This window comes from Neopsephotus bourkii, unplaced genomic scaffold (assembly GCF_033783945.1).
Source record: "Neopsephotus bourkii isolate Nb327-2 ecotype Australia unplaced genomic scaffold, CSIRO-AGI_Nbou_v1 NB_856, whole genome shotgun sequence".
Taxonomy (NCBI): domain Eukaryota; kingdom Metazoa; phylum Chordata; class Aves; order Psittaciformes; family Psittacidae; genus Neopsephotus; species Neopsephotus bourkii.
In genome coordinates this window covers 1-22500 of record NW_026901352.1, presented here as the reverse complement: position 1 = coordinate 22500, position 22500 = coordinate 1, and the positions used below count along the sequence as shown (strand labels likewise).

The 22500-nt window shown below is 54.4% G+C and overlaps 2 protein-coding genes and 1 long non-coding RNA gene across 3 annotated transcripts in view; 1 reads left to right on the top strand and 2 right to left on the bottom strand.

The window, feature by feature from the left end:
• LOC133213902 (uncharacterized) overlaps positions 1-1886 on the bottom strand; it is a 2923-nt gene extending 1037 nt beyond the window's left edge. Inside the window, exons 1-2 of the long non-coding RNA XR_009725930.1 lie at positions 1846-1886; positions 587-617 (exon numbers count right to left, since the gene is read on the bottom strand). This is a non-coding gene — a long non-coding RNA (uncharacterized LOC133213902). The remainder of the gene's footprint in view (positions 1-586; positions 618-1845) is intronic.
• Positions 1887-7676: 5790 nt separating this feature from the next.
• On the top strand, positions 7677-11299 carry LOC133213900 (UPF0598 protein C8orf82 homolog). Its single transcript, XM_061356495.1, has 3 exons — positions 7677-7828; positions 9579-9627; positions 10830-11299. Exons 1-3 carry the CDS (start codon positions 7703-7705, stop codon positions 11297-11299), a joined length of 645 nt encoding a protein of 214 aa, XP_061212479.1. The 5' UTR covers positions 7677-7702.
• A 1746-nt stretch (positions 11300-13045) lies between these two features.
• LOC133213899 (leucine-rich repeat-containing protein 14-like) lies at positions 13046-17640 on the bottom strand. The gene is made up of 3 exons (XM_061356493.1): positions 17258-17640; positions 15157-15831; positions 13046-13646 (listed from the first exon to the last, which is right to left on the bottom strand). The coding sequence occupies exons 1-3, from the start codon at positions 17638-17640 to the stop codon at positions 13046-13048; spliced, it is 1659 nt and encodes a 552-aa protein (XP_061212477.1).
• Positions 17641-22500: the final 4860 nt, after the last annotated feature.

Sequence of the window (22500 nt, the reverse complement as noted above, 5' to 3'; positions counted from 1 at the left end):
TGCTTGGCCCTGCCGGACCCATCTTGGTGCCCATCATCTCTGCTTGGCCCTGCTGGACCCATCTTGGTGCCCATCATCTCTGCTTGGCCCTGCTGGACCCATCTCGGTGCCCATCATCTCTGTTTGGCCCTGCTGGACCCATCTTGGTGCCCATCATCTCTGCTTGGCCCTGCTGGACCCATCTTGGAGCCCATCATCTCCCCATGCTCCTGCTGGACACATCTCAGCATCTGTCACATCTTTCTGGTCCTGCTGGATCCTTCTTGGCACCCACCACGTCCTGGTTCTCCTGGAGCCATCTGGGTGCCCATCACCTCCACTTGGTCATGCCCAAGCCATCTTGGTACCCACCATCCCCTCCTGGACCCATCTTGGTGCCCATCATCTTCTGGTTCTCCTGGACCTGTCTTGGCATCCATCATCTCCTTCTGCTCCTGATGGACCTTCCCTGGTGCCCATCTCTACCCTACTGGACACATCTTGGCATTTGTCAAGTCCTGCTGGGTCCTTCTTGGAGCCCATCACCTCCTCCTGGTCTTGCCTGACCCATCTTGGTGCCCATCATCTCTGCTTGGCCCTGCTGGACCCATCTTGGTGCCCATCATCTCCTCCTGGCCCTGCTGGACCCATCTTGGTGCCCATCATCTCCCCATGCTCCTGCTGGACCCATCTTGGTGCCCATCATCTCTGCTTGACCCTGCTGGACCCATCTTGGTGCCCATCATCTCCCCATGCTCCTGCTGGACCCATCTTGGTGCCCATCATCTCTGCTTGGCCCTGCTGGACCCATCTTGGTCCCTTTTATCCCTGCTGAGGAGATCTTAGCAGCCATCATCTACTGCTTCTCCTGGACCCACCTTGGAGCCCATCATCTCCTCCTGGTCCTGCATAAACCGCCTTGGTGCCCATCATCAGCTTGGCCCTGCTGAACCCATCTTGGTGCCCAGTATCTCTACCCTACTGGACCCATCTTGGCATGTTGTGTCCTCCTGGACCTGTCTTGGAGCCCATCATCTCCTCCTGGTCCTGCATAAACCATCTTGGCACCCATCATCTCACCCTGCTTCTCCTGGACCTATTTTGGTGCCCATCACCTCCTCCTGGTCCTCCCCAACTCACTGTGGTGCCCATCATCTCAGCTTGGCCCTACTGGACCCATCTTGGTGCCCATCTTCTCCTACTTCTGGCCAACTCATCTTGGCACCCATCATGTGCTTGGCCCTGATAAACACATTTTGACACCCATCATCTCCTGTTGGACCCACCTTGGAGCCCATCATCTCTACTTTACCCTACTGGACCCATCTTGGCATGTTGTGTCCTCCTGGACGTATCTTGGAGCCCATCATCTCCTCCTGGTCCTGCATAAACCATCTTCCTGCCCATCATCTCTGCTCGGCCCTGCTGGACCCACCTTGGTGACCATCATCTCCTCCTGGTCCTGCATAAACCATCTTGGTGCCCATCATCTGCTTGGCCCTACTGGATCCACCTTGGTGCCCATCATCTCATGGTCCTACATAAACCACCTTGGTGCCCATCATCTCCGCTTGGCCCTACTGGACCCATCTTGGTACCTGCCATGTCTTCCTACTCCCAGTAGACACATCTTGGTGCCCATCATCTCATTCTGCTCCTTCTGGACCCACCTTGGCACCCATCATCTCCTCCTGCTCCTTCTGGACCCACCTTGGCACCCATCATCTCCTCCTGCTCCTTCTGGACCCACCTTGGCACCCATCATCTCCTCCTGCTCCTTCTGGACCCACCTTGGCACCCATCATCTCCTCCTGCTCCTTCTGGACCCCCTTTGGCACCCATCATCTCCTCCTGCTCCTTCTGGACCCATCTTGGCACCCATCATCTCCTCCTGCTCCTTCTGGACCCACCTTGGCACCCATCATCTCTTTCTGCTCCTTCTGGACCCATCTTGGCACCCATCATCTCCTCCTGCTCCTTCTGGACCCATCTTGGCACCCATCATCTCCTCCTGCTCCTTCTGGACCCATCTTGGCACCCATCATCTCCTCCTGCTCCTTCTGGACCCACCTTGGCACCCATCATCTCCTGCTCCTTCTGGACCCACCTTGGCACCCATCATCTCCTCCTGCTCCTTGTGAACCCACCTTGGCACCCATCATCTCCTCCTGATCCTCTGGACCCACCTTGGCACCCATCATCTCCTCCTCCTCCTTCTGGACCCACTTTGGCACCCATCATCTCCTCCTGCTCCTTCTGGACCCACCTTGGCACCCATCATCTCTTTCTGCTCCTTCTGGACCCACCTTGGCACCCATCATCTCTTCCTGCTCCTGCCCAAGCCATCTTGGTGCCCATCATCTCTGGCACCCATCTGAGTGGGATGGACCCACCTTGGCACCCATCATCTCCTCCTGCTCCTTCTGGACCCACCTTGGCACCCATCATCTCCTCCTCCTCCTTCTGGACCCACCTTGGCACCGATCATCTCCTCCTGCTCCTTCTGGACCCCCTTTGGCACCCATCATCTCCTCCTGCTCCTTCTGGACCCACCTTGGCACCCATCATCTCCTCCTGCTCCTTCTGGACCCCCTTTGGCACCCATCATCTCCTCCTGCTCCTTCTGGACCCACCTTGGCACCCATCATCTCCTCCTGATCCTCTGGACCCACCTTGGCACCGATCATCTCCTCCTGCTCCTTCTGGACCCCCTTTGGCACCCATCATCTCCTCCTGCTCCTTCTGGACCCACCTTGGCACCCATCATCTCCTCCTGCTCCTTCTGGACCCACTTTGGCACCCATCATCTCCAGCACCCCCCCCAGCACCCTCATCCACCACCCCCTTCCCATTCCTTCCCCATGGCTGCCCCCCAAGTGCCTTCAGCTCCACCCAGGGCGAAGCAGAACCATGGGGGGCACCCAATAGGTGGTGGTAGTTGCACCCAATGGGTCTGAGGAGCACCCAGTGGGTCTGAGGAGCACCCAGTGGGTCTGAGGAGCACCCAGTGGGTTGAGGAGCACCCAATGAGTGATTAGCACCCAATGAGTGTGAGGAGCACCCAATGGGTTTGAAGAGCACCCAATGAGTTGAGGAGCACCCAATGAGTGAGGAGCACCCAATGAATTTGAGGAGCACCCAATGGGTTTGAAGAGCACCCAATGAGTTGAGGAGCACCCAATGAGTGAGGAGCACCCAATGAATTTGAGGAGCACCCAATGGGTTTGAAGAGCACCCAATGAGTTGAGGAGCACCCAATGAGTGAGGAGCACCCAATGAATTTGAGGAGCACCCAATGGGTTTGAAGAGCACCCAATGAGTTGAGGAGCACCCAATGAGTGAGGAGCACCCAATGAATTTGAGGAGCACCCAATGGGTTTGAAGAGCACCCAATGAGTTGAGGAGCACCCAATGAGTGAGGAGCACCCAATGAATTTGAGGAGCACCCAATGGGTTTGAAGAGCACCCAATGAGTTGAGGAGCATCCAATGGGTCTGAGGAGCACCCAATGGGTCTGAGGAGCACCCAATGAGTTGAGGAGCACCCAATGAGTGAGGAGCATCCAATGGGTCTGAGGAGCACCCAATGAGTTGAGGAGCACCCAATGAGTGAGGAGCACCCAATGGGTCTGAGGAGCACCCAATGAGTTGAGGAGCACCCAATGAATGAGGAGCAGCCAATGGGTCTGAGGAGCACCCAATGAGTTGAGGAGCAGCCAATGAGTTGAAGAGCACCCAATGGGTTGAGGAGCACCCAGTGACTTGAGAAGCACCCAATGGGTTGAGGAGCACCCAATGAGTTGAGAAGCACCCAGTGGGTCTGAGGAGCACCCAATGAGTTGAGGAGCACCCAGTGGGTTTGAGCAGCACCCAATGAATTTGAAGAGCACTCAGTGAGTTGAAGAGCACCCAATGAGTTGAGGAGCACCCAATGACTTGAAGAGCACCCAGTGGGTTTGAGGAGCACCCAATGAGTTGAGGAGCACCCAATGAGTTGGGGAGCACCCAATGAGTTGAGGAGCACCCAATGAGTTGAGGAGCACCCAAAGAGTTGAGGAGCACCCAATGAGTTGAGGAGCACCCAATGGGTCTGAGGAGCACTCAGTGACTTGAAGAGCACCCAATGGGTTAGATGAGGAGCACCCAGTGGGTTTGAGCAGCACCCAATGAATTTGAGGAGCACCCAATGAGTTGGGGAGCACCGACTGAGTTGGGGAGCACCCAGTGAGTTTGAGCAGCACCCAGTGAGTTGAGGAGCACCCAATGGGTTTGAGCAGCACCCAATGAGTTTGAGCAGCACCCAATGGGTTGGGGAGCACCCAATGAGCTTGAGCAGCACCCAGTGGCTTCAATCAGCACCCAGTGGGTGCCAAGGGGGCACCCATCAGCATCTAGAGCCCTATTAAGACCCATTCCTCACCCCCTTCACTTTGAAGCCAGACACTGGTCCTATTGGGGGGGGGTTGTGCCCCATAGATGGGGGTGCCCCATGGATGATGTGGGGGGTGCCCCATAGTGGGGGGGGGGGGCCTTACCCCACGCTACCTCCCAGCTCCACTCACTGCCAGGCACCTGGGGGGGGGGGTCGGGGGGGGGGCCCCTTTCCCCTCCCCCCACCCACCCACCCCCATTAATTAATTAAATTAATGAATTTCTCCTTCCGTTGGGGCCTTTTTATTTTTTTTGTTTGGTTGGGGTTTTTTTGTTGTTTTTTTTTTTTTTCGGTGGCTTTTTGCCCGTTTTCCCCTCTTTTCGCCCCGTTTTCGTTGGTGGTTTTTTAGGGTTTCTTACCATTATTTATTACGAGGACTTCTTGTTCTTATTAAACGGCAGAAGCTGATGTACAAATCACTCATTAATCATCGATCCTTAATAAAGCCAAGCACGGGGGACACGAGCCCCTCCCCCCCCCAATGGGCTTGTGGGGGAGGGGGGTGGGGGAGGGGTCGGGGGGGGCCCCTCCCCTCCCCCCCCCACCGGGTCCTGTCTCTGTACCCGGATGTGAATAAAGCTTCGGCTGGAGGCGGCTGCGGGAGCTTTCACTGGGGGGGAGGGGTGCATGGGGGGCTATGGGGGGGCTATAGGGGTACATGGGGGTCTATAGGGGTACATGGGGGTCTATAGGGGTATGGGGTCTATAGGGGTACATGGGGGTCTATAGGGGTACATGGGGGTCTATAGGGGGAGTCTATAGGGGTATGGGGTCTATAGGGGGTATGGGGTCTATAGGGATACATGGGGCTCTATAGGGGTATGGGGTCTATAGAGATACATGGGGGTCTATAGGGGGTATAGGGTCTATAGGGGTATGGGGCCATTAGGGGTACATGGGGGTCTATAGAGGGGGTATGGGGTCTATAGGGGGGTCTATAGGGGTACATGGAGGTCTATAGGGGGTATAGGGCCTGTAGGGTTACATGGGGATCTAGAGGAGGTATAGGGCCCATAGAGGTGCATAGGGGTCTATATGGGGGGGTCTATAGGGGTACATGGGGGTCTACAGGGGGCATAGGGCCTGTAGGGGTACATAGGGGTCTATAGGGGGTATTGCGGTCTATAGGGGAGGTCTATAGCGGTATATGGCCTATGGGGTACATAGGGGTTTATAGGGGTATAGGGCCTATAGGGGTACATGGAGGTCTATAGGGGGTATAGGACCTGTAGGGGTACATGGGGGTCTATAGGTGGTATAGGGCCTATAGGGGGAATGGGGTCTATAGGGGGGGTCAATAGGCGTATAGGGCCTATAGGGGTACATGGGGTGTCGATAGGGGGAATGGGGTCTGTAGGGGGTTCTATAGGGGTGTGGGTCCTATAGGGGTACATGGGGGTCTACAGGAGGTATGAAGTCTATAGGGGTACATGGAGGTCTATAGGGGGTATGCAGTCTACAGGTGGGGTCTATAGGGGTATGGGGTCTATGGGGGCTATGGGGTCTATGGGGGCTATGGGGTCTATGGGGGCTATGGGGTCTATGGGGGCTATGGGGGCTATGGGGTCTATGGGGGCTATGGGGTCTATGGGGGCTATGGGGTCTATGGGGTCTATGGGGTCTATGGGGGGTATGGGGCCTATAGGGGTACATGGATGGTCTACAGGGAGAATGGGGTCTATAGGCTACATGGGGGTCTATAGGGGTATAGGGCCTATAGGGGTACATGGGGTTCTATAGGGGGTATGGGGTATGTAGAGGGGTCTATAGGGGTATGGGTCCTATAGGGGTACATGGGGGTCTTTAGGGGGTATAGGGCCTATAGGGGTACATGGGGGTCTATAGGGGGTATAGGGCCTATATTGGTACATGGGGGTCTATAGGGGGTATGGGGTCTATAGGGGTGTCTATAGGGGTATGGGGCCTATAGGGGTACATAGGGGTCTATAGAGGGTATGGGGTCTATAGGGGTACATGGGGTTCTATAGAGGGTAGGGGGTCTATAGGGGGTGTCTATAGGAGGTATAGGGCCTATAGGGGGTACATGGGCACCTATAAGTGGAAGGGAGTCTATGGGGGGGGTCTATAGGGGGCATAGGGCCTATAGGGGTACATGGGGGTCTATAGGGGCTATGGGGCCTATAGGGATACATGGGGGTCTTATGGGGCTATGGGTGTCTATAGGGGCTATGTGTGTCTATAGGGGTACACTGGTGTCTATAGGAGCAGGTGGGTGTCTGTAAGGTGGGTGGGCATCCATAGGGCACATGGGCGTATATAGGGGGTACATGGGTGTCTCTAGGGATATCTATAGGGTGCATGGGAGTCCATATAGGGTATGGGTGTTTGTATATATATATATAAGGGTATATGGTGGCTATAGGACCAGGTGAGTGTCTGTAGGACTGAGTGGGTGTCGATTCAAGTGCCTATAAGGGTAAGGGTATCTATAAAGGCTGTGGGTGTCTATAGGGATATATGGGTGTCTATAAGGAGGACAGATGTCTATAGGGGTCTATAGGGTTACATGGGTGTCTATAGGGGGTATGTTTGCCTATAAGGGTGCCTAAGGGGTGTGGGTGTCTATAGGGGTTCATGGGTGCCTATAGGGAGAACGGGTGTCTATAGGATGCACAGGACTTTATATGGGGTATGGGTGTATGTAAGGATAAGTGCGTGTCCATAAGGGGTATTTGGGTCTCTATGGGGTCTCTGGGGTCTCTATGAGGTCTCTATGGATTTCTATGAGGTCTCTATGGGGTCTCTATGGGGTCTCTGTAGGTCTCTATGAGGTCTCTATAGGTCTCTATGGGGACTCTATAGGGTCTCTATGGGCTCTTTATGGGGTCTCTATGGGCTCTCTATGGGCTCTTTATGGGGTCTCTATGGGCTCTCTATGGGGTCTCTATAGGTCTCTATGGGCTCTCTATGGGCTCTTTATGGGGACTCTATGGGGTCTCTATGGGGTCTCTATGGGCTCTCTATGGGCTCCCTACGGGCTCTTTATGGGGTCTCTACGGGCTTTCTATGGGCTCTTTGTGGGGTTTCCATGGGCTCTCTACGGGCTCTTTATGAGGTCTCTATAGGGCTCTATGGGCTCTTTATGGGGTCTCTATCGGTCCCCCCGGGGCAATGGTTCCACCCGGAGCCGTGCAACGCTCGTACCGGTCCCGCCCACTTCCGGTGCCACTTCCGGATCGGCGGCCGGGCCCCGTTCCAGGCCCGAGGTCGTTCCCGGGGCTCGGGCTCGCTCCATTTCCGGTTCCGGTTCCGGTTGGGTTCCGGTTCCGGGATGCGGCTGCTCCCGGCGCTGCGGCTCCGGCCGGGCCCGGTGGCGGCGGTGCCCGGGTACCGGCAGGGGCAGAGCCCGGAGCCGCGCACCCGAGAGTACTTCTATTGGGTGGATCACCAGGGACAGGTACCGGGGGGGACACACATACACACATACATACATATATATACATACATATAGCGGGGATAACGGGAACACAGCGGGGATACAGCGGGGATAACGGGAACACACAGTGGGGATAACAGGGATAATGGGAACACAGTGGGGATAACAGGGATAATGGGAACACAGTGGGGATAACGGGAATAACGGGAACACAGCGGGGATAACGGGAATAACAGGAACACAACGGGGATACAGCGGGGATAACGGGAACACAGCGGGGATACACAGCGGGGATACACAGCGAGGATAACGGGGATAACGGGAACACACAGTGGGGATAACGGGGATAACGGGAACACACAGTGGGGATAACGGGAATAACGGGAACACAGCGGGGATAACGGGAATAACAGGAACACAACAGGGATACAGCGGGGATAACGGGAACACAGCGGGGATACAGCGGGGATAACGGGGATACACAGCAGGGATAGCAGGGATAACGGGGATACACAGCAGGGATAACAGCAACACACAGCGGGGATAACGGGGATAATGGGAACACACAGTGGGGATAACGGGGATAACAGGGATAAAAGGAACACAGCGGGGATAACGGGGATAACAGGAACACAGCAGGGATAACAGGGATAAGGGGGATAACAGGAACACAACAGGGATAAGGGGGATAACAGGAACACAGCAGGGATAATGGGAACACACAGCAGGGATAAGGGGGATAACGGGAACACAGCGGGGATAACAGGAACACAGAGCAGGGATAACGGGAACACACAGCAGGGATAACGGTGGTAATGGGGATAACGGGAACACAACGGGGATAACAGGGATCGCACACCCGCAGAGTACTTCTATTGGGTGGATCACCAGGGACAGGTACTGGGGGGGACACATACATAGAGCGGGGATAATGGGGATACACAGTGGGAATAACAGGAATAATGGGGATAACGGGGATGCAGCGGGGATAATGGGGATAACAGGAATACACAGGGGGGATAATGGTAACAACAGGAATACACAACAGGGATAACGGGAACACCAGGAATAGGGGGGCACCAGGAACAGAGAGAACACCAGGAACGGGGGAAGAATGGGAACAAAATGAGCACCAGGAACAGGGAGGACAACGGGAATTATGGGAACAGGAACAGGGGGGACAACGGGAGCAAGAGGGACACCGGGACATTGGGAACACCAGGAATAGGGAGAACAGGGGGGCACTGGGAACAGGGGGGATACCGGGACACTGGGAATAGGGGGGGCACTGGGAACAACAGGAACAGGGAGAGCACCGGGAACAGAGGGAACACTGGGAATAGGGGGGGCACCGGGAACAGAGGGAACGGGAACAGGGGGGGCACCAGGAACACTGGGAACAGCGGGAACACCGGGAACAAGGAGAACACCGGGAACACCAGGAATAGGGGGGCACCAGAACAGAGAGAACACCGGGAACAGGGGGGGGTGTTCTTGGGAGGGGGGAGAAACAACACCAGATCCGCACCGGATCCCGGTTGGATCCCAAACGGGCCCTAAATGGATCCCAAAGGGACAGTAACAGCCTTGGGACGCTGGGGATAGGGTGGCTCCTGGAGAGATCCCAGAGGGATGCCAGCGGGATCCCAGGCAGATCTTGGATGGATCCCAACCAGGATCCATGTGGATCCAAGGCCGATCCCAGCGGGATCCTGGGCAGGCCGCCGGGGACACTTTGGGATTTGGGGGCTTTTTCCTGCTTTTCCAACAGCTTTTCCTGGATGACACCAAAGTGAAGAATTTCATCACCTGCTTCAAAGGTACCGGGGCCCAAAACCACCCCAAAAGGAGCCCTTCCCTGGGATTGATCCTTAACTGGGATCGCAGCCTTGGTTGGGATCTGATCCCCAGTCAGGATCCAATACTTGACTGGGATCTGATCCTCAATCAGGATCTCATCCGTGAGCCCTGATCCTTAATGAAGATCCAACCCTTAACTGGGATGAATCCTTAGTAAGGATCTGATCCTTAACTGGGATGCAATCCTCAATTGGGGTCTCATCCGTATTGGGAGTATTCAATTGGGATCCAATCCTTGGGATCCGATCCTGAATCAGGATCCAATACTTGACTGGGATCTGATCCTCAATCAGGATCTCATCCATGAGATCTGATCCTTAATGAAGATCCAGTCCTTAACTGGGATGGATCCTTAGTAAGGATCTGATCCTTAACTGGGATGCAATCCTCAATTGGGGTCTCATCCATACTGGGAGTATTCAATTGGGATCCAATCCTTGGGATCCAATCCTGAATCGGGATCCAGTACTTGACTGGGATCTGATCCTCAATCAGGATCTCATCCATGAGATCTGATCCTTAATGAAGATCAAATCCTTAACTGGGATCTCATCTGTATTGGGGGTATTCAATTGGGATCCAATCCTTGGGATCCAATCCTGATTCAGGATCCAATCCTTACGATTCCATCCTTACTCAGGAGCCTACCTTTAATAAGGAACCCATCCTTATTTGGGATCTAACCTCAAAGTGGGATCTGATCCTTGAAATCCAGTTGTTAAATTGGGATCTCATCCTTAACGGGGACGCAATCCTAGAGACCGGATCCTTAATCAGGATTCCAGCCTTAATCAGGATCTGATCCTTAATTGGGATCTCACCCTTAACTGCGATCCCAGCCTTAATGGGAATCTCATCCTTAACTGGGAGCTGATCCTTAAAATCTGGCTGCTATCATCAGTTGGGATCTCATCCTTGAGCTCCAATAACCAGGATCCCATCCATCCTTTATCAGGATCTCATCCTTCAATTGGGATCCCATCCCATGGGAGCAGGTGGGGGGTGGGATCAGGCATCCCTATTTGCATATCCCTTCCCTCCCTCCATCCCCATCACTTCCCATTGGCGCTTCCATCTTTTCTCCCATCAACTTCCCAACCTGGAAGAGCCGCATTTAACACCCCCCCCCATCACTCTCATCCCTGTATCCCAATCCCGGCAGATGTGGCGTTCCTCAGCTTCTTCTTCAAGCACCTGGAGCACAACCGGAGCGGGCGCTACGAGGCGGAATTCCCGTTCCTATCCCGCTGCGGCCGGGAGCGGAATTTCCTCCGCTGTGAGGATCTCCCCATTGTCTTCACCCACCTCCTACCGGGAGATTCCCGGCTCCTGTCCTACTGCGGCGGTGGCGAGCGCTTGGCGGTGCCGTTCCAACCGGAGAAGCTGACGGTATTCCCGGAAAACGGGCGGCTCTATCATCCGGCGCCCCCTAAATCCGGTGGCGTGGGGCTGGTGCGCTCGGCGCTGGCTTGGGAATGGAGCTCCTGCTTCCAATACGAGCACGGGCAGGAGCAGCCCCCAACGCACTTCCTATGGGAAGGCCGCAGTTACCGGCTCACCGGGGAGCTGCTGCCGTTGCTCCGTGCGGGAAGCGCCAAGGAATCATTGGATATTCCCATCTCCACTCAATAGTTAAGCCGTGATTCCCGGTGTTCCCATCAGAGCCCAAACCCCAACCATCACCACCACTAAAGAAGCTTAAACCAGGAGCACGGAGCTGATTCCTAATGGGAATTTGGGATGTTGGGAATGGGGACCTGGAAAGAGGGGGTTATGGGGGAGAGGGATAATAAAAGGCGCCGCGGTGGCGGGTTCTTTGCCGTGAGCCCTTCCAAAGCAATGGGATTTATTCAGGAATTCCTTGTGTTAATGAACCTGGATAACGGGGAATGGCGGCACCAGAGCTGTGGTGGTGGCGGTGGTGGGAGGAGTGGGGAGCAAGTGGCTAAAGAGCTCCAAACCAAGGAGAAACCTCAGGGAAAAGGTGCCAAAAAGGCACCAAAACAAGGGGGGAAACCTCATGGAGATGCCCAAAAAGCTCCAAAACAAGGGGAAAACCTGGAAAAGGTGACAAAAAGGCACCAAAACGAGGGGGAAACCTCATGGAGATGCCCAAAAAGCTCCAAAACAAGGGGAAAACCTGGAAAAGGTGCCAAAGAGGCACCAAAACGAGGGGGAAACCTCAGGGAGATGCCCAAAAAGCTCCAAAACAAGGGGAAAACCTGGAAAAGGTGCCAGAGAGGCACCAAAACGAGGGGGAAACCTCATGGAGATGCCCAAAAAGCTCCAAAACAAGGGGAAAACCTGGAAAAGGTGCCAAAGAGGCACCAAAACGAGGGGGAAACCTCATGGAGATGCCCAAAAAGCTCCAAAACAAGGGGAAAACCTGGAAAAGGTGCCAAAGAGGCACCAAAACGAGGAGAAAACCTCATGGAGATGCCCAAAAAGCTCCAAAACAAGGGGAAAACCTCAGGGAAAAGGTGCTAAAGCAGCACCCAACAAGGAGAAACCACAGGGAGATGGCAAAGTGGCACCAAAACAAGAAAAGCTCAGGAGAAGGTGCCAAAGAAGCACCAGAACATGGAGAAAACCCCAGGGAGATGCCAAAAAACACCAAAACAAGGGGGAAACCTCAAGGAGAAGGTGCCAAAGTGGCACCAAAATGAGGAGAAAATTCAGATAAATGCCAAAAACCACCAAAACAAGGAGCAACCTGAGGTAGATGCCAAAAAGGCTCCAAAACGTGGAGAAAACCTTAGGGAGAAGGTGCCAAAGTGGCACCAAACCAAGGAGAAACTGCAGGGAGATGGCAAAGCTGCACCAAAATGAGGAGAAAACCTCAGGGAGAAGGTGCCAAAGTGGCACCAAAACGAAGGGAGATGCCAAAAACCACCAAAACAAGGAGAAAACAGGGCGAAAAGTGCCAAAAAGGCACCAAAATGAGAACAACCTAAAGCAAAAGGTGCCAAAAGAGCTCCAAAACAAGGAGAAAACCTTCTTGAGATGCCAACCAAGCTCCCAAACAAGGATATAACTGGAGAACGCGCCGAACACCCCTCAAAAACCAAGGAGGAACCTCAGGCAGATGCCCAAAACCACCAAAACAAGGAGAAAACAGGTGAAAAGTGCCAAAGAGGCACCAAAACGAGAGGAAACCTCAAGCAGAAGGTGCCAAAAAGCTCCAAAACAAGGAGAAAACCCTCTTGAGATGCCATCCAAACTCCCAAACAAGGAGATAACCTGGAGAACGCGCCGAACACCCCCAGAAAACCAAGGAGGAACCTGTGGTAGATGCCAAAAGCTCCAAAAACCAGCAGCAGCCCCAATTTTGGCCTTGAACCACGGTCTGGTTGTGCCATCAGCGAGGCCACCGCGGTGTCACCAGCGCTGCGGGGTGGGCTGAAGCTCTGCCAAGGTGAAGTAGTCGAGGGTGCCGTGGCGGCAGAGGTTGGCGGTCCACGTGGCGTTGTCCCTGCCGGCGCTCGCCAGCATGCGGCAGAGCTCGGCGCTGACGGCGGTGAAGCGCTCCTCATCCAGAGCATCCTCGGGCATCCCAATGGATGCTACCGGTGGCTGTGGTGAGTCCCATCTGTAGCAGTCCACGGGGTATGGGTAGACCACGAGGCAGAGGTCCTGCAGGACGGAGGTTCGCTGGAGCAAGGTCTTGAGGCCCGTTGTGGACAAGGGGTTGCCAAAGAGGCCCAAGCATCGGAGGAGGGAGCAGCGGCACAGAGAGGGGAGAAGGGCTTCCAAGCGGGAGTCGGTGAGTTGGCATTCCATGAGGTCCAGGTGCAGGAGGGAGGAGGAGTTCTCCAAGAGGGAGCAGAGAGGTTGGAGAAGGCTCTCGGTGCAGGGGTGGCCGCTCAAGTCCAGCTTCTTCAGGGCTGGAGCGTGGATGCTTTGGGAGAGGAAGGTGAGGTCGCCGGGAAGGAGGTAGCAGAAGGCCAGTTCCAGGCTTTCCAGAGGAGCTTCCAGGTTCCTGGTGGGAAGAGGGAGGAGCCATGAGGACACCAAAGGCACCGGGATTGTTGATCAGTGGAGTGGGGATGGTTCCCAAAGCAAAACACAAATTGGTGGGCCTTCTCCTCACGCAGCACCCTCAAATCCTTCCTCTCAGGGCTGCTCCATCCATCCCATCCATCCATCCATCCAACCATCCCATCCAAACATCCATCCATCATCCATCTGTCCATCAGCCAGCCATCCCACCCATCTATCCGTCCATCCTCCATTCAGTCATGCTCTATCCATCCATCATCCATCTATCCATCATCCATCAATCCCACCCATCCATCCATCCATCATCTGTCTATCCATCAGGCATTCACCTATCCATCATCCATCCATCCATCAATCCCACCCATCCCTCCATCCATCCATCATCCATCTATCCATCTATCCATCATCCGTCTATCCATCCATCATCCATCCATCCATCATCCATCTATCTGTCCATCAATCCATCCATCCATCATCCATCCATCCATCATCCATCAATCCATCCATCCATCATCCGTCTATCCATCACCAACCCATCTATCCATCCATCACCCATCAGTCCCATCCATCCATCATCCGTCATCCATCCAGCCATCTGTCCATCACCCATCAATCCCACCCACCCATCCATCCATCATTCGTCTATCCATCATCTGTCTATCCGTCTATCCATCATCCATCCATCTATCCATCCATCATCCATCCATCCATTATCCATCTATCCATCAGCCATCTATCCATCCATCACCCTTCAATCCCACCCATCCATCCATCATCCGTCTATCCATCAGCTATTCACCTATCCATCATCCATCAATCCCACCCATCCATCCATCCATCATCCGTCTACCCATCATCTGTCTATCCATCATCCATCCATCCATCTATCCATCATCCGTCCATCATCCATCCATCCATCCATCCATCCATTATCCATCTATCCGTCAGCCATCCATCTATCCATCCACCACCCTTCACTCCCACCCATCCATTCATCATTCGTCTATTCATCAGCTATTCACCTATCCATCATCCATCAATCCCACCCATCCATCCATCCATCATGTCTATCCATCATCCATCCATCTATCCATCCATCCTCCATCCATCTATCCATCATCCATCAATCCCACCCATCCATCCATCCATCCATCCATCATCTGTCTATCCATCATCCATCCATCTATCCATCCATCCTCCATCCTGTCATGCTCTATCCATCCATCATCCATCCATCCATCCATCATCTGTCTATCCATCAGCCACCCACCTATCCATCCATCATCCATCCACCTATCCATCCATCCATGCTCCATCCATCCATCCATCATCCACCCTATACATCATCCATCCCATCCATCACCCATCCATCCCATTCCATTTACGGGACCACCCATCCCACCTCCACACCCCACTGAACCCCCTGATACCCACACGCTCTCCCCCCACCCCCCAACCCTCCCGACCCCGTCTCCCCCATGGAACCGCACCGCAGCAGCTGCCGGAGCTTCCCGGACAAACACCACGATCCCAAATTGAGCTCCCGGAGCGCCCGGAGCTTCCCGAGGTGCGTGGAAAGGCGCCGGAACCCGGCATCGGCTCCGGCCGTGTGGTGCCGCACGTCCACGTTGCTGTAGGGCAGCTTGAGGCTGAGCAGATCCGGGAACCGGCTGAGCCGCGGCACCACGGTGCAGAGCCCGGCCAGCCCCAGGTTGTTGAAGCGCAGCTCCACGCGGCGCACGCCGCCGGCATCCAGGCATTCCAACAGCGCCACGATCCCGCTCGCCGACAGCTCCTCGGTGTGGAGATCCCGGCAGCGGAGCCGCAGCGCGGTGCCCCCGGCCAGCAGAGCATCCCGGAGCACGCCGCAGGACGTGCTGTTGACGAAGAGGTCGGCGCGGATCTCCACTCCCATGGGATGGGGTGGGGAGGAGCTTCCCGAGGGATGGCGTTTCTGCACTTCCCTTTGGTGTTTGGCCACCTCGAGGCAAGCTTTGGCCAATGCCACCGTGCCGGACCACAGGCTCAGCCCTTCTGGCCCGCGGTCGCTGGGGCTGTCGTGGTCCTGGAGACCCGTCATGTCCAACACCCGCAGGTGGCACTGTCTGGAGATGGGGAGACAGGGAATGGGGTTGGAAAGGAGGGAATGGGGAGAGCTCCCGGCCCTGAAGGGGGTGGTGAGGCCCAAAGGGGTGGATGCTCCATCCCTGAAAGTGGTCAAGGCTCCACAGAGACTTTGGAGCAGGTCCAGTGCCTAAAGGGGCTCCAGGAAACCTGGATTGGGGCTTTGGATGAGGGATGGGATGAGGAGGAACGGCTCCAACTGGAAGAGGGAAGAGTTGGATGGGACCTTGGGATGAAGTTCATCCCCATGAGGGTGCTGGGATACTGGAAGGGGTTCAATGGAGAAGCTCTGATCCAGGCCAGGTTGGATGTGGCTTGGAGCAATGGGGCTTTGGACAAGGGATGAGGAGGAACAGCTCCAACTGGAAGAGGGAAGAGTTGAATGGGACCTTGGGATGAAGTTCATCCCCATGAGGGTGCTCGGATACTGGAAGGGGTTGAATGGAGAAGCGCTGGATCACTGGAACTGATCCAGGCCAGGCTGGATGGGGCTTGGAGCAATGGGGCTTTGGACAAGGGATGGAGGGATGGGATGAGGAGGAATGGCTCCAACTGGAAGAGGGAAGAGCTGGATGGGACCTTGGGATGAAGTTCATCCCCATGAGGGTGGTGGGACACTGGAAAGGGTTGAATGGAGAAGCTCTGATCCAGGCCAGGTTGGATGTGGCTTGGAGCAATGGGGCTTTGGACAAGGGATGGAGGGATGGGATGAGGAGGAACGGCTCCAGCTGGAAGAGGGAAGAGTTGGATGGGACCTTGGGATGAAGTTCATCCCCATGAGGGTGCTGGGACACTGGAAGGGGTTGAATGGAGAAGCTCTGATCCAGGCCAGGTTGGATGTGGCTTGGAGCAATGGGGCTTTGGACAAGGGATGGAGGGATGGGATGAGGAGGAACGGCTCCAGCTGGAAGAGGGAAGAGTTGGATGGGACCTTGGGATGAAGTTCATCCCCATGAGGGTGCTGGGACACTGGAAGGGGTTGAATGGAGAAGCTCTGATCCAGGCCAGGTTGGATGTGGCTTGGAGCAATGGGGCTTTGGACAAGGGATGAGGAGGAACAGCTCCAACTGGAAGAGGGAAGAGTTGGATGGGACCTTGGGATGAAGTTCTTCTCCATGAGAGTGGTGGGACACTGGAAAGGGTTGAATAGAGAAGCACTGGATCACTGGAACTGATCCAGGCCAGGTTGGACGGGGCTTGGAGCAATGGGGCTTTGGAGAAGGGATGGAGGGATGGGATGAGGAGGAACGGCTCCAGCTGGAAGAGGGAAGAGTTGGATGGGACCTTGGGATGAAGTTAATCCCCATGAGGGTGCTGGGACACTGGAAGGGGTTGAATGAAGGATCACCGGACCCAATTGGCCGGGTCTTGGAGCACCCTGCTCTAACACAAGGTGCTCCCATGGAACTGGACGCTCTTCAAGATCCCTTCCAACCCAAACCATTCCATGCCTCCCATCACGCTCACAGTCCACCATTGACCACCACCACCACCCCACGGAACCAGAGCCCCAGGGCACCCCCATACCTGGGCCCTTGCTGTGCCTCCTCCAGCGCCCTCCGTACGGTGGCCACCACGGCGGCGAGCACGGCCTGGACGCAGAGCTTGTCGGGGGGCGCGCGGTGGGCGCGGTGCCGGGGGTGCCTGCAGCGGCCCAGCAGGCACCGGAAGCTGAGCACGGGGAAGGGCCAGGAGGTGACCAGGTCCTGCAGGGCGAGCGCGCGGCCATCCAGGAAGGCCGCATGGAACAGGACGGGGTAGAGCTCGGAGGGCAGGAAGGGCAGAGCGCGGCGGGCGTCGGGCCGGTGGCCGAGCAGGCGGCGGGCGCACAGGAGGACGAGGCTGTGCATGGTGCTGTGGGGCTGGACCCACAGGGGATGAACACACACACACACAGAGACAGGGGGGACCTGGGGAAAGAGGCAAAAGGAAGGCTGTGGTGGGAGATGTAATGTGAAACCACACACACATCAATGGGGCGGCCTGATGCATCCCTAATGGAGACCTGTCAGCAATGGGGCAACACTAAACAAGGCCTATCGTCAATGGGGCACCACTAAACCAGGCCTACCGTCAATGGGGCACCACTAAACCAGGCCTATCATCTATGGGGCACCACTAAACCAGGCCTATCATCTATGGGGCACCACTAAATCAGACCCATTCATCAATGGGGCACCACTAAACCAGGCCTGTCATCAATGAGGCACCACTAAACCAGGCCTATCATGAATGGGGTACCACTAAACCAGACCCATCATCAATGAGGCACCCCTAAAGCAGACCCGTCATATATGGGGCACCACTAAACCAGGCCTATCATCAATGGGGCATCACTAAACCAGGCCTGCCATCAATGGGGCACCACTAAACCAGGCCTGTTATCAATGGGGCACACTAAATCAGGCCTATCATCAATGGGGCATCACTAAGTCAGGCCCGTCATCAATGGGGCACCACTAAACCAGGCCTATCATCTATGGGGCACCACTAAACTAGGCCTATCATCAATGGGGCACCACTAAACTAGGCCTATCATCAATGGGGCACCACTAAACCAGGCCTATCGTCAATGGGGCACCACTAAACCAGACCCATTCATCAATGGGGCACCACTAAACCAGGCCTATCATCAATGGGGCACCCCTAACCCAGCCCCCCATCAATGGGGCACCCCACTGCATCCCTGTGCCCCATCACAGAGCCCCCCCCAGCACCCCTAAACCAGACCCCACTAAAAGGGCACCCACAGCACCCATCCCATTGGCCAAAACACAGCCCCATCCCCCCCCCGAGACCATCACCCCCAATGCAACCCCATTAAAAGGGCACCCCCAACACCCCCAAACCAGCCCCCCCAGCCCCAAATGGGACCCCCTAAACCAGGCCCCCCCCCCATATGGGACCCCCTACACTATGGGACCCCCTAAATCAGGCCCCCCCCCACTATGGGACCCCCCAAACCCACCCCCCCACTATGGAACCCCTACACCAGGCCCCCCCCACTATGGGACCCTCTAAACCAGGCTGCCTCCCACTATGGGGTCCCCTAAACCAGGCCCTAACCCACTATGGGAACCCCTAAACCGCCCCCCCCCACTATGGACCCCCCAAACCAGCTCCCCCCACTATGAGACCCCCAAACCCACCCCCCCCATACGGGACCCCCAAACCAGGCCCCCCCCACCCCAGGACCCCCCCAAAATGGCGCCGCCCGCACCCTCTCACCGCCGCTCTCCCCACACTTCTCTTCCGCGCCGACGCCGGGCTCCACCAATCAGAGCGCGACATCCGCCAGAAGAGGCGGGACCAACGGCCGCAACGACCGCCCTTCTCCCACCCCATTGGCTCTTGTCGCTGTCTGTCATCGCTTCCTCCCTTCCCATTGGATGAGCACTGGCGGGAGACGGCGGTTTGCGCTGCCGCCGCTGTGAGGAACGGGGGGCTCCGGGCGGCCGCGTCTGACCCGGACCGGGACCCCCAACCCCTGACCCCCAAAACCGGGACCCCCAAAACCGGGACCCCCAACCTCGGACCCGGGACCCCCAACCCCATTCCCACTCCCCATGGAGGAGCGGCTGCGGGAGGTGAAGGCGCTGCTGAAGCGATGGGAAGCGGAGTTCGTGCGGGAGCGGCAGAGGAAGCCCGAGCAGGTACCGGGATGGAGGGGGGATGGAGGGGTAACGGGTAATGGGTAATGGGTAATGGATCGGTAATGGGTAATGGATCGGTAATGGATAACTGATAATGGGTAATGGGTAATGGATCGGTAATGGATAACGGATGGGTGATGGGTAACGGATCGGTGATGGGTAATGGATCGGTAATGGATAATGGATCGGTAATGGATAACGGATGGGTAATGGATGAGTAATGGATAACGGATGGGTAATGGATCGATAATGGATAACGGATGGGTAATGGGTAATGGATCGGTAATGGATAACGGATGGGTAATGGATGGGTAATGGATCGATAATGGATAACGGATGGGTAATGGGTAATGGATGGGTAATGGATAACGGATGGGTAATGGATGGATAATGGATGAGTAATGGATAACGGATGGATAATGGATGGGTAATGGATCAGTAATGGATGAGTAATGGATCTATAATGGATAATGGATCAGTAATGGATGAGTAATAGATCGGTAATGGATAATGGATGGGTATTGGATGGGTAATGGATAATGGATGGGTAATGGGTCGATAATGAATAATGGATGGGTAATGGATTGGTAATGGATAATGAATGGGTATTGGATGGGTAATGGACAATGGATGGGTAATGGATAATGGATGGGTAACGGATGGGTAATGGATGGATAAGGGATGAGTAATGGATAACGGATGGGTAATGGATGGGTAATGGATAATGGATGGGTAATGGATGGATGATGGGTAATGGATGGATGATGGGTAATGGATTGATAATGGATAATGGATTGGTAATGGATGGGTAATGGATCGGTAATGGATAATGGATGGATATTGAATGGTTAATGGATAATGGGTGGATAACGGATGGGTAATGGATGGATAACAGAAGATAAATGGATAACGGATGGGTAATGGATAGTGAGTAATGGATAATGGATGGGTAATGGATAATGGGTAATGGATGGGTAATGGATAATGGATGGGTAATGGATGAGTAATGGATAATGGATGAGTAATGGATCAGTAATGGATCGGTAATGGATTGGTAATGGATATTGGATGTGTAATGGATGGATGATGGGTAATGGATGGGTAATGGATGGATGATGGATAATGGATGGGCAATGTATGGATAATGGATCAATAATGGATCGGTAATGGATAATGGATGGGTAATGGATGAGTAACGGATAATGGATGAGTAATGGATCAGTAATGGATCGGTAATGGATTGGTAATGGATATTGGATGTGTAATGGATGGATGATGGGTAATGGATGGGTAATGGATGGATGATGGATAATGGATGGGCAATGGATGGATAATGGATCGATAATGGATCGGTAATGGATAATGGATGGGTAATGGATGGATAATGGATCGATAATGGATGAATGATGGATAATGGATAGGTAATGGATAATGGATGGATAACAGATCAATAATGGATGGATAATGGATAGGTAATGTATGGATAATGGATTGATAATGATTGATAATGGATAGTGGATCGATAATGGATGGTTGATGGATAATGGATGGGTAATAGATGGATAATGGATCAATAATGGATCAATAATGGACAGTGGATGATTTCTAACAGATGGATAACAGATGGATAATGAATCGATAATGGATGATGGATAATAGGTGGATAATGGATGGATAATAGATGGATGATGGATCAGTAATGGATCGATAATGGACAGATAATGGATGGATGCATGGATGGATGATGGATGGATAGTGGATAGATAATGGATGGATGGATGGATAATGGATGGATGAATGGATGGATGGTTAATGGATGGATGAATGGATGGATGGATGGATGGATGGATGGATAATGGATGGATGAATGGATGGATGGATGGATGGATGGATGGATAATGGATGGATGGATGGATGGATGGATAATGGATGGATGGATGGATGGATGGATGGATAATGGATGGATGGATGGATGGATGGATGGATAATGGATGGATGGATGGATGGATAATGGATGAATGGATGGATGGATGGATGGATGGATAATGGATGGATGGATGGATGGATGGATAATGGATGGATGAATGGATGGATGGATGGATGGATGATGGATGAGTGGGTGGATGAATGGATGGATGATAGATGGATGATAGAGGGATGGATGGATGACGGATGGATGGATGCATGGATGGATAATGGATAATGGATGATGGATGGATGGATAATGGCTGGATGATGGGTGGATGTGGAGAGGATCCATAGAGGACAACGGGGGGGAGGGGGAAGGAGGGATCAGGGCTGGAGCACCCTGCTCTGATGGAAGTCTCCCTGCCCACATCAAGGGTTGGAGCTGAACAAGCTTTAAGATCCTTTCATCCCAAAGCATTCCATAAGGAATCCCTGTAAGTTACATCGTGCACATCCCTATCCTGTGATGGGGAAGGCCTGAGGGACCTGGGGGGTTCAGTCTGGAGCAGAGAAGGCTCAGGGGGGACCTGATGGCTCCCTACAAGTGCCTGAGAGGAGGATGGAGCCAGGAGGGGCTGGGCTCTGCTCCCAAGGAACAAGGCATGGACTGGATGAGCTTAAAGCTCTTTTCGAACCTCATTGGTTCCATGAAATCGCAGGAGAACGGAGATCCCAGGGTCAGGAATGGGCATACCACCCCTCAAATCCCATTCTATACAACCATGGAACGGTTTGGGATGGAAAGGACCTTAAAGCTCCTCCAGTTCCAACCCCACCTTCCATTTGCTCCAAGCCCCTGTTTCCAACCTGGATTCTCACTTAAAACGGGACCAGTGCATTCCATGCATTCCAATGGTGATTCCGGATGTGTTTCCATTGCAGGCCGACATCCAGGCAGCTCCGGAGGACACCAGGAGTGAGTGAGACCTCTTGGGGTCCTCGGTGCTTGTGGGGTCCCCGTGTGGGTGCTGCATGGGTGCGGGTGCCCAAATGGATCCTGGAGGAGTGAAGGCTCCTGAAGGGGAGACCTTGGAGCAGCTCCAGTGCCTAAAGGGGATGCAGGGAGCATGGATTGGGGCTTGGGACAAG

What these genes read in the sequence shown, in the direction of transcription:
- LOC133213900 (XM_061356495.1), top strand. Translation starts at nt 7,703, where the DNA reads ATGCGGCTGCTCCCGGCGCTGCGGCTCCGGCCGGGCCCGGTGGCGGCG. An exon ending in GGGTGGATCACCAGGGACAG is followed by an intron (nt 7,829 to 9,578) that starts GTACCGGGGGGG and finishes CTTTTCCAACAG; the next exon opens with CTTTTCCTGGATGACACCAA. An exon ending in TTTCATCACCTGCTTCAAAG is followed by an intron (nt 9,628 to 10,829) that starts GTACCGGGGCCC and finishes CAATCCCGGCAG; the next exon opens with ATGTGGCGTTCCTCAGCTTC.
- LOC133213899 (XM_061356493.1), bottom strand. Translation starts at nt 17,640, where the DNA reads ATGCACAGCCTCGTCCTCCTGTGCGCCCGCCGCCTGCTCGGCCACCGG. An exon ending in GTGGTGGTCAATGGTGGACT is followed by an intron (nt 15,832 to 17,257) that starts GTGAGCGTGATG and finishes CACCCCCTTCAG; the next exon opens with GGCCGGGAGCTCTCCCCATT. An exon ending in AAGCTCCGGCAGCTGCTGCG is followed by an intron (nt 13,647 to 15,156) that starts GTGCGGTTCCAT and finishes TCTTCCCACCAG; the next exon opens with GAACCTGGAAGCTCCTCTGG.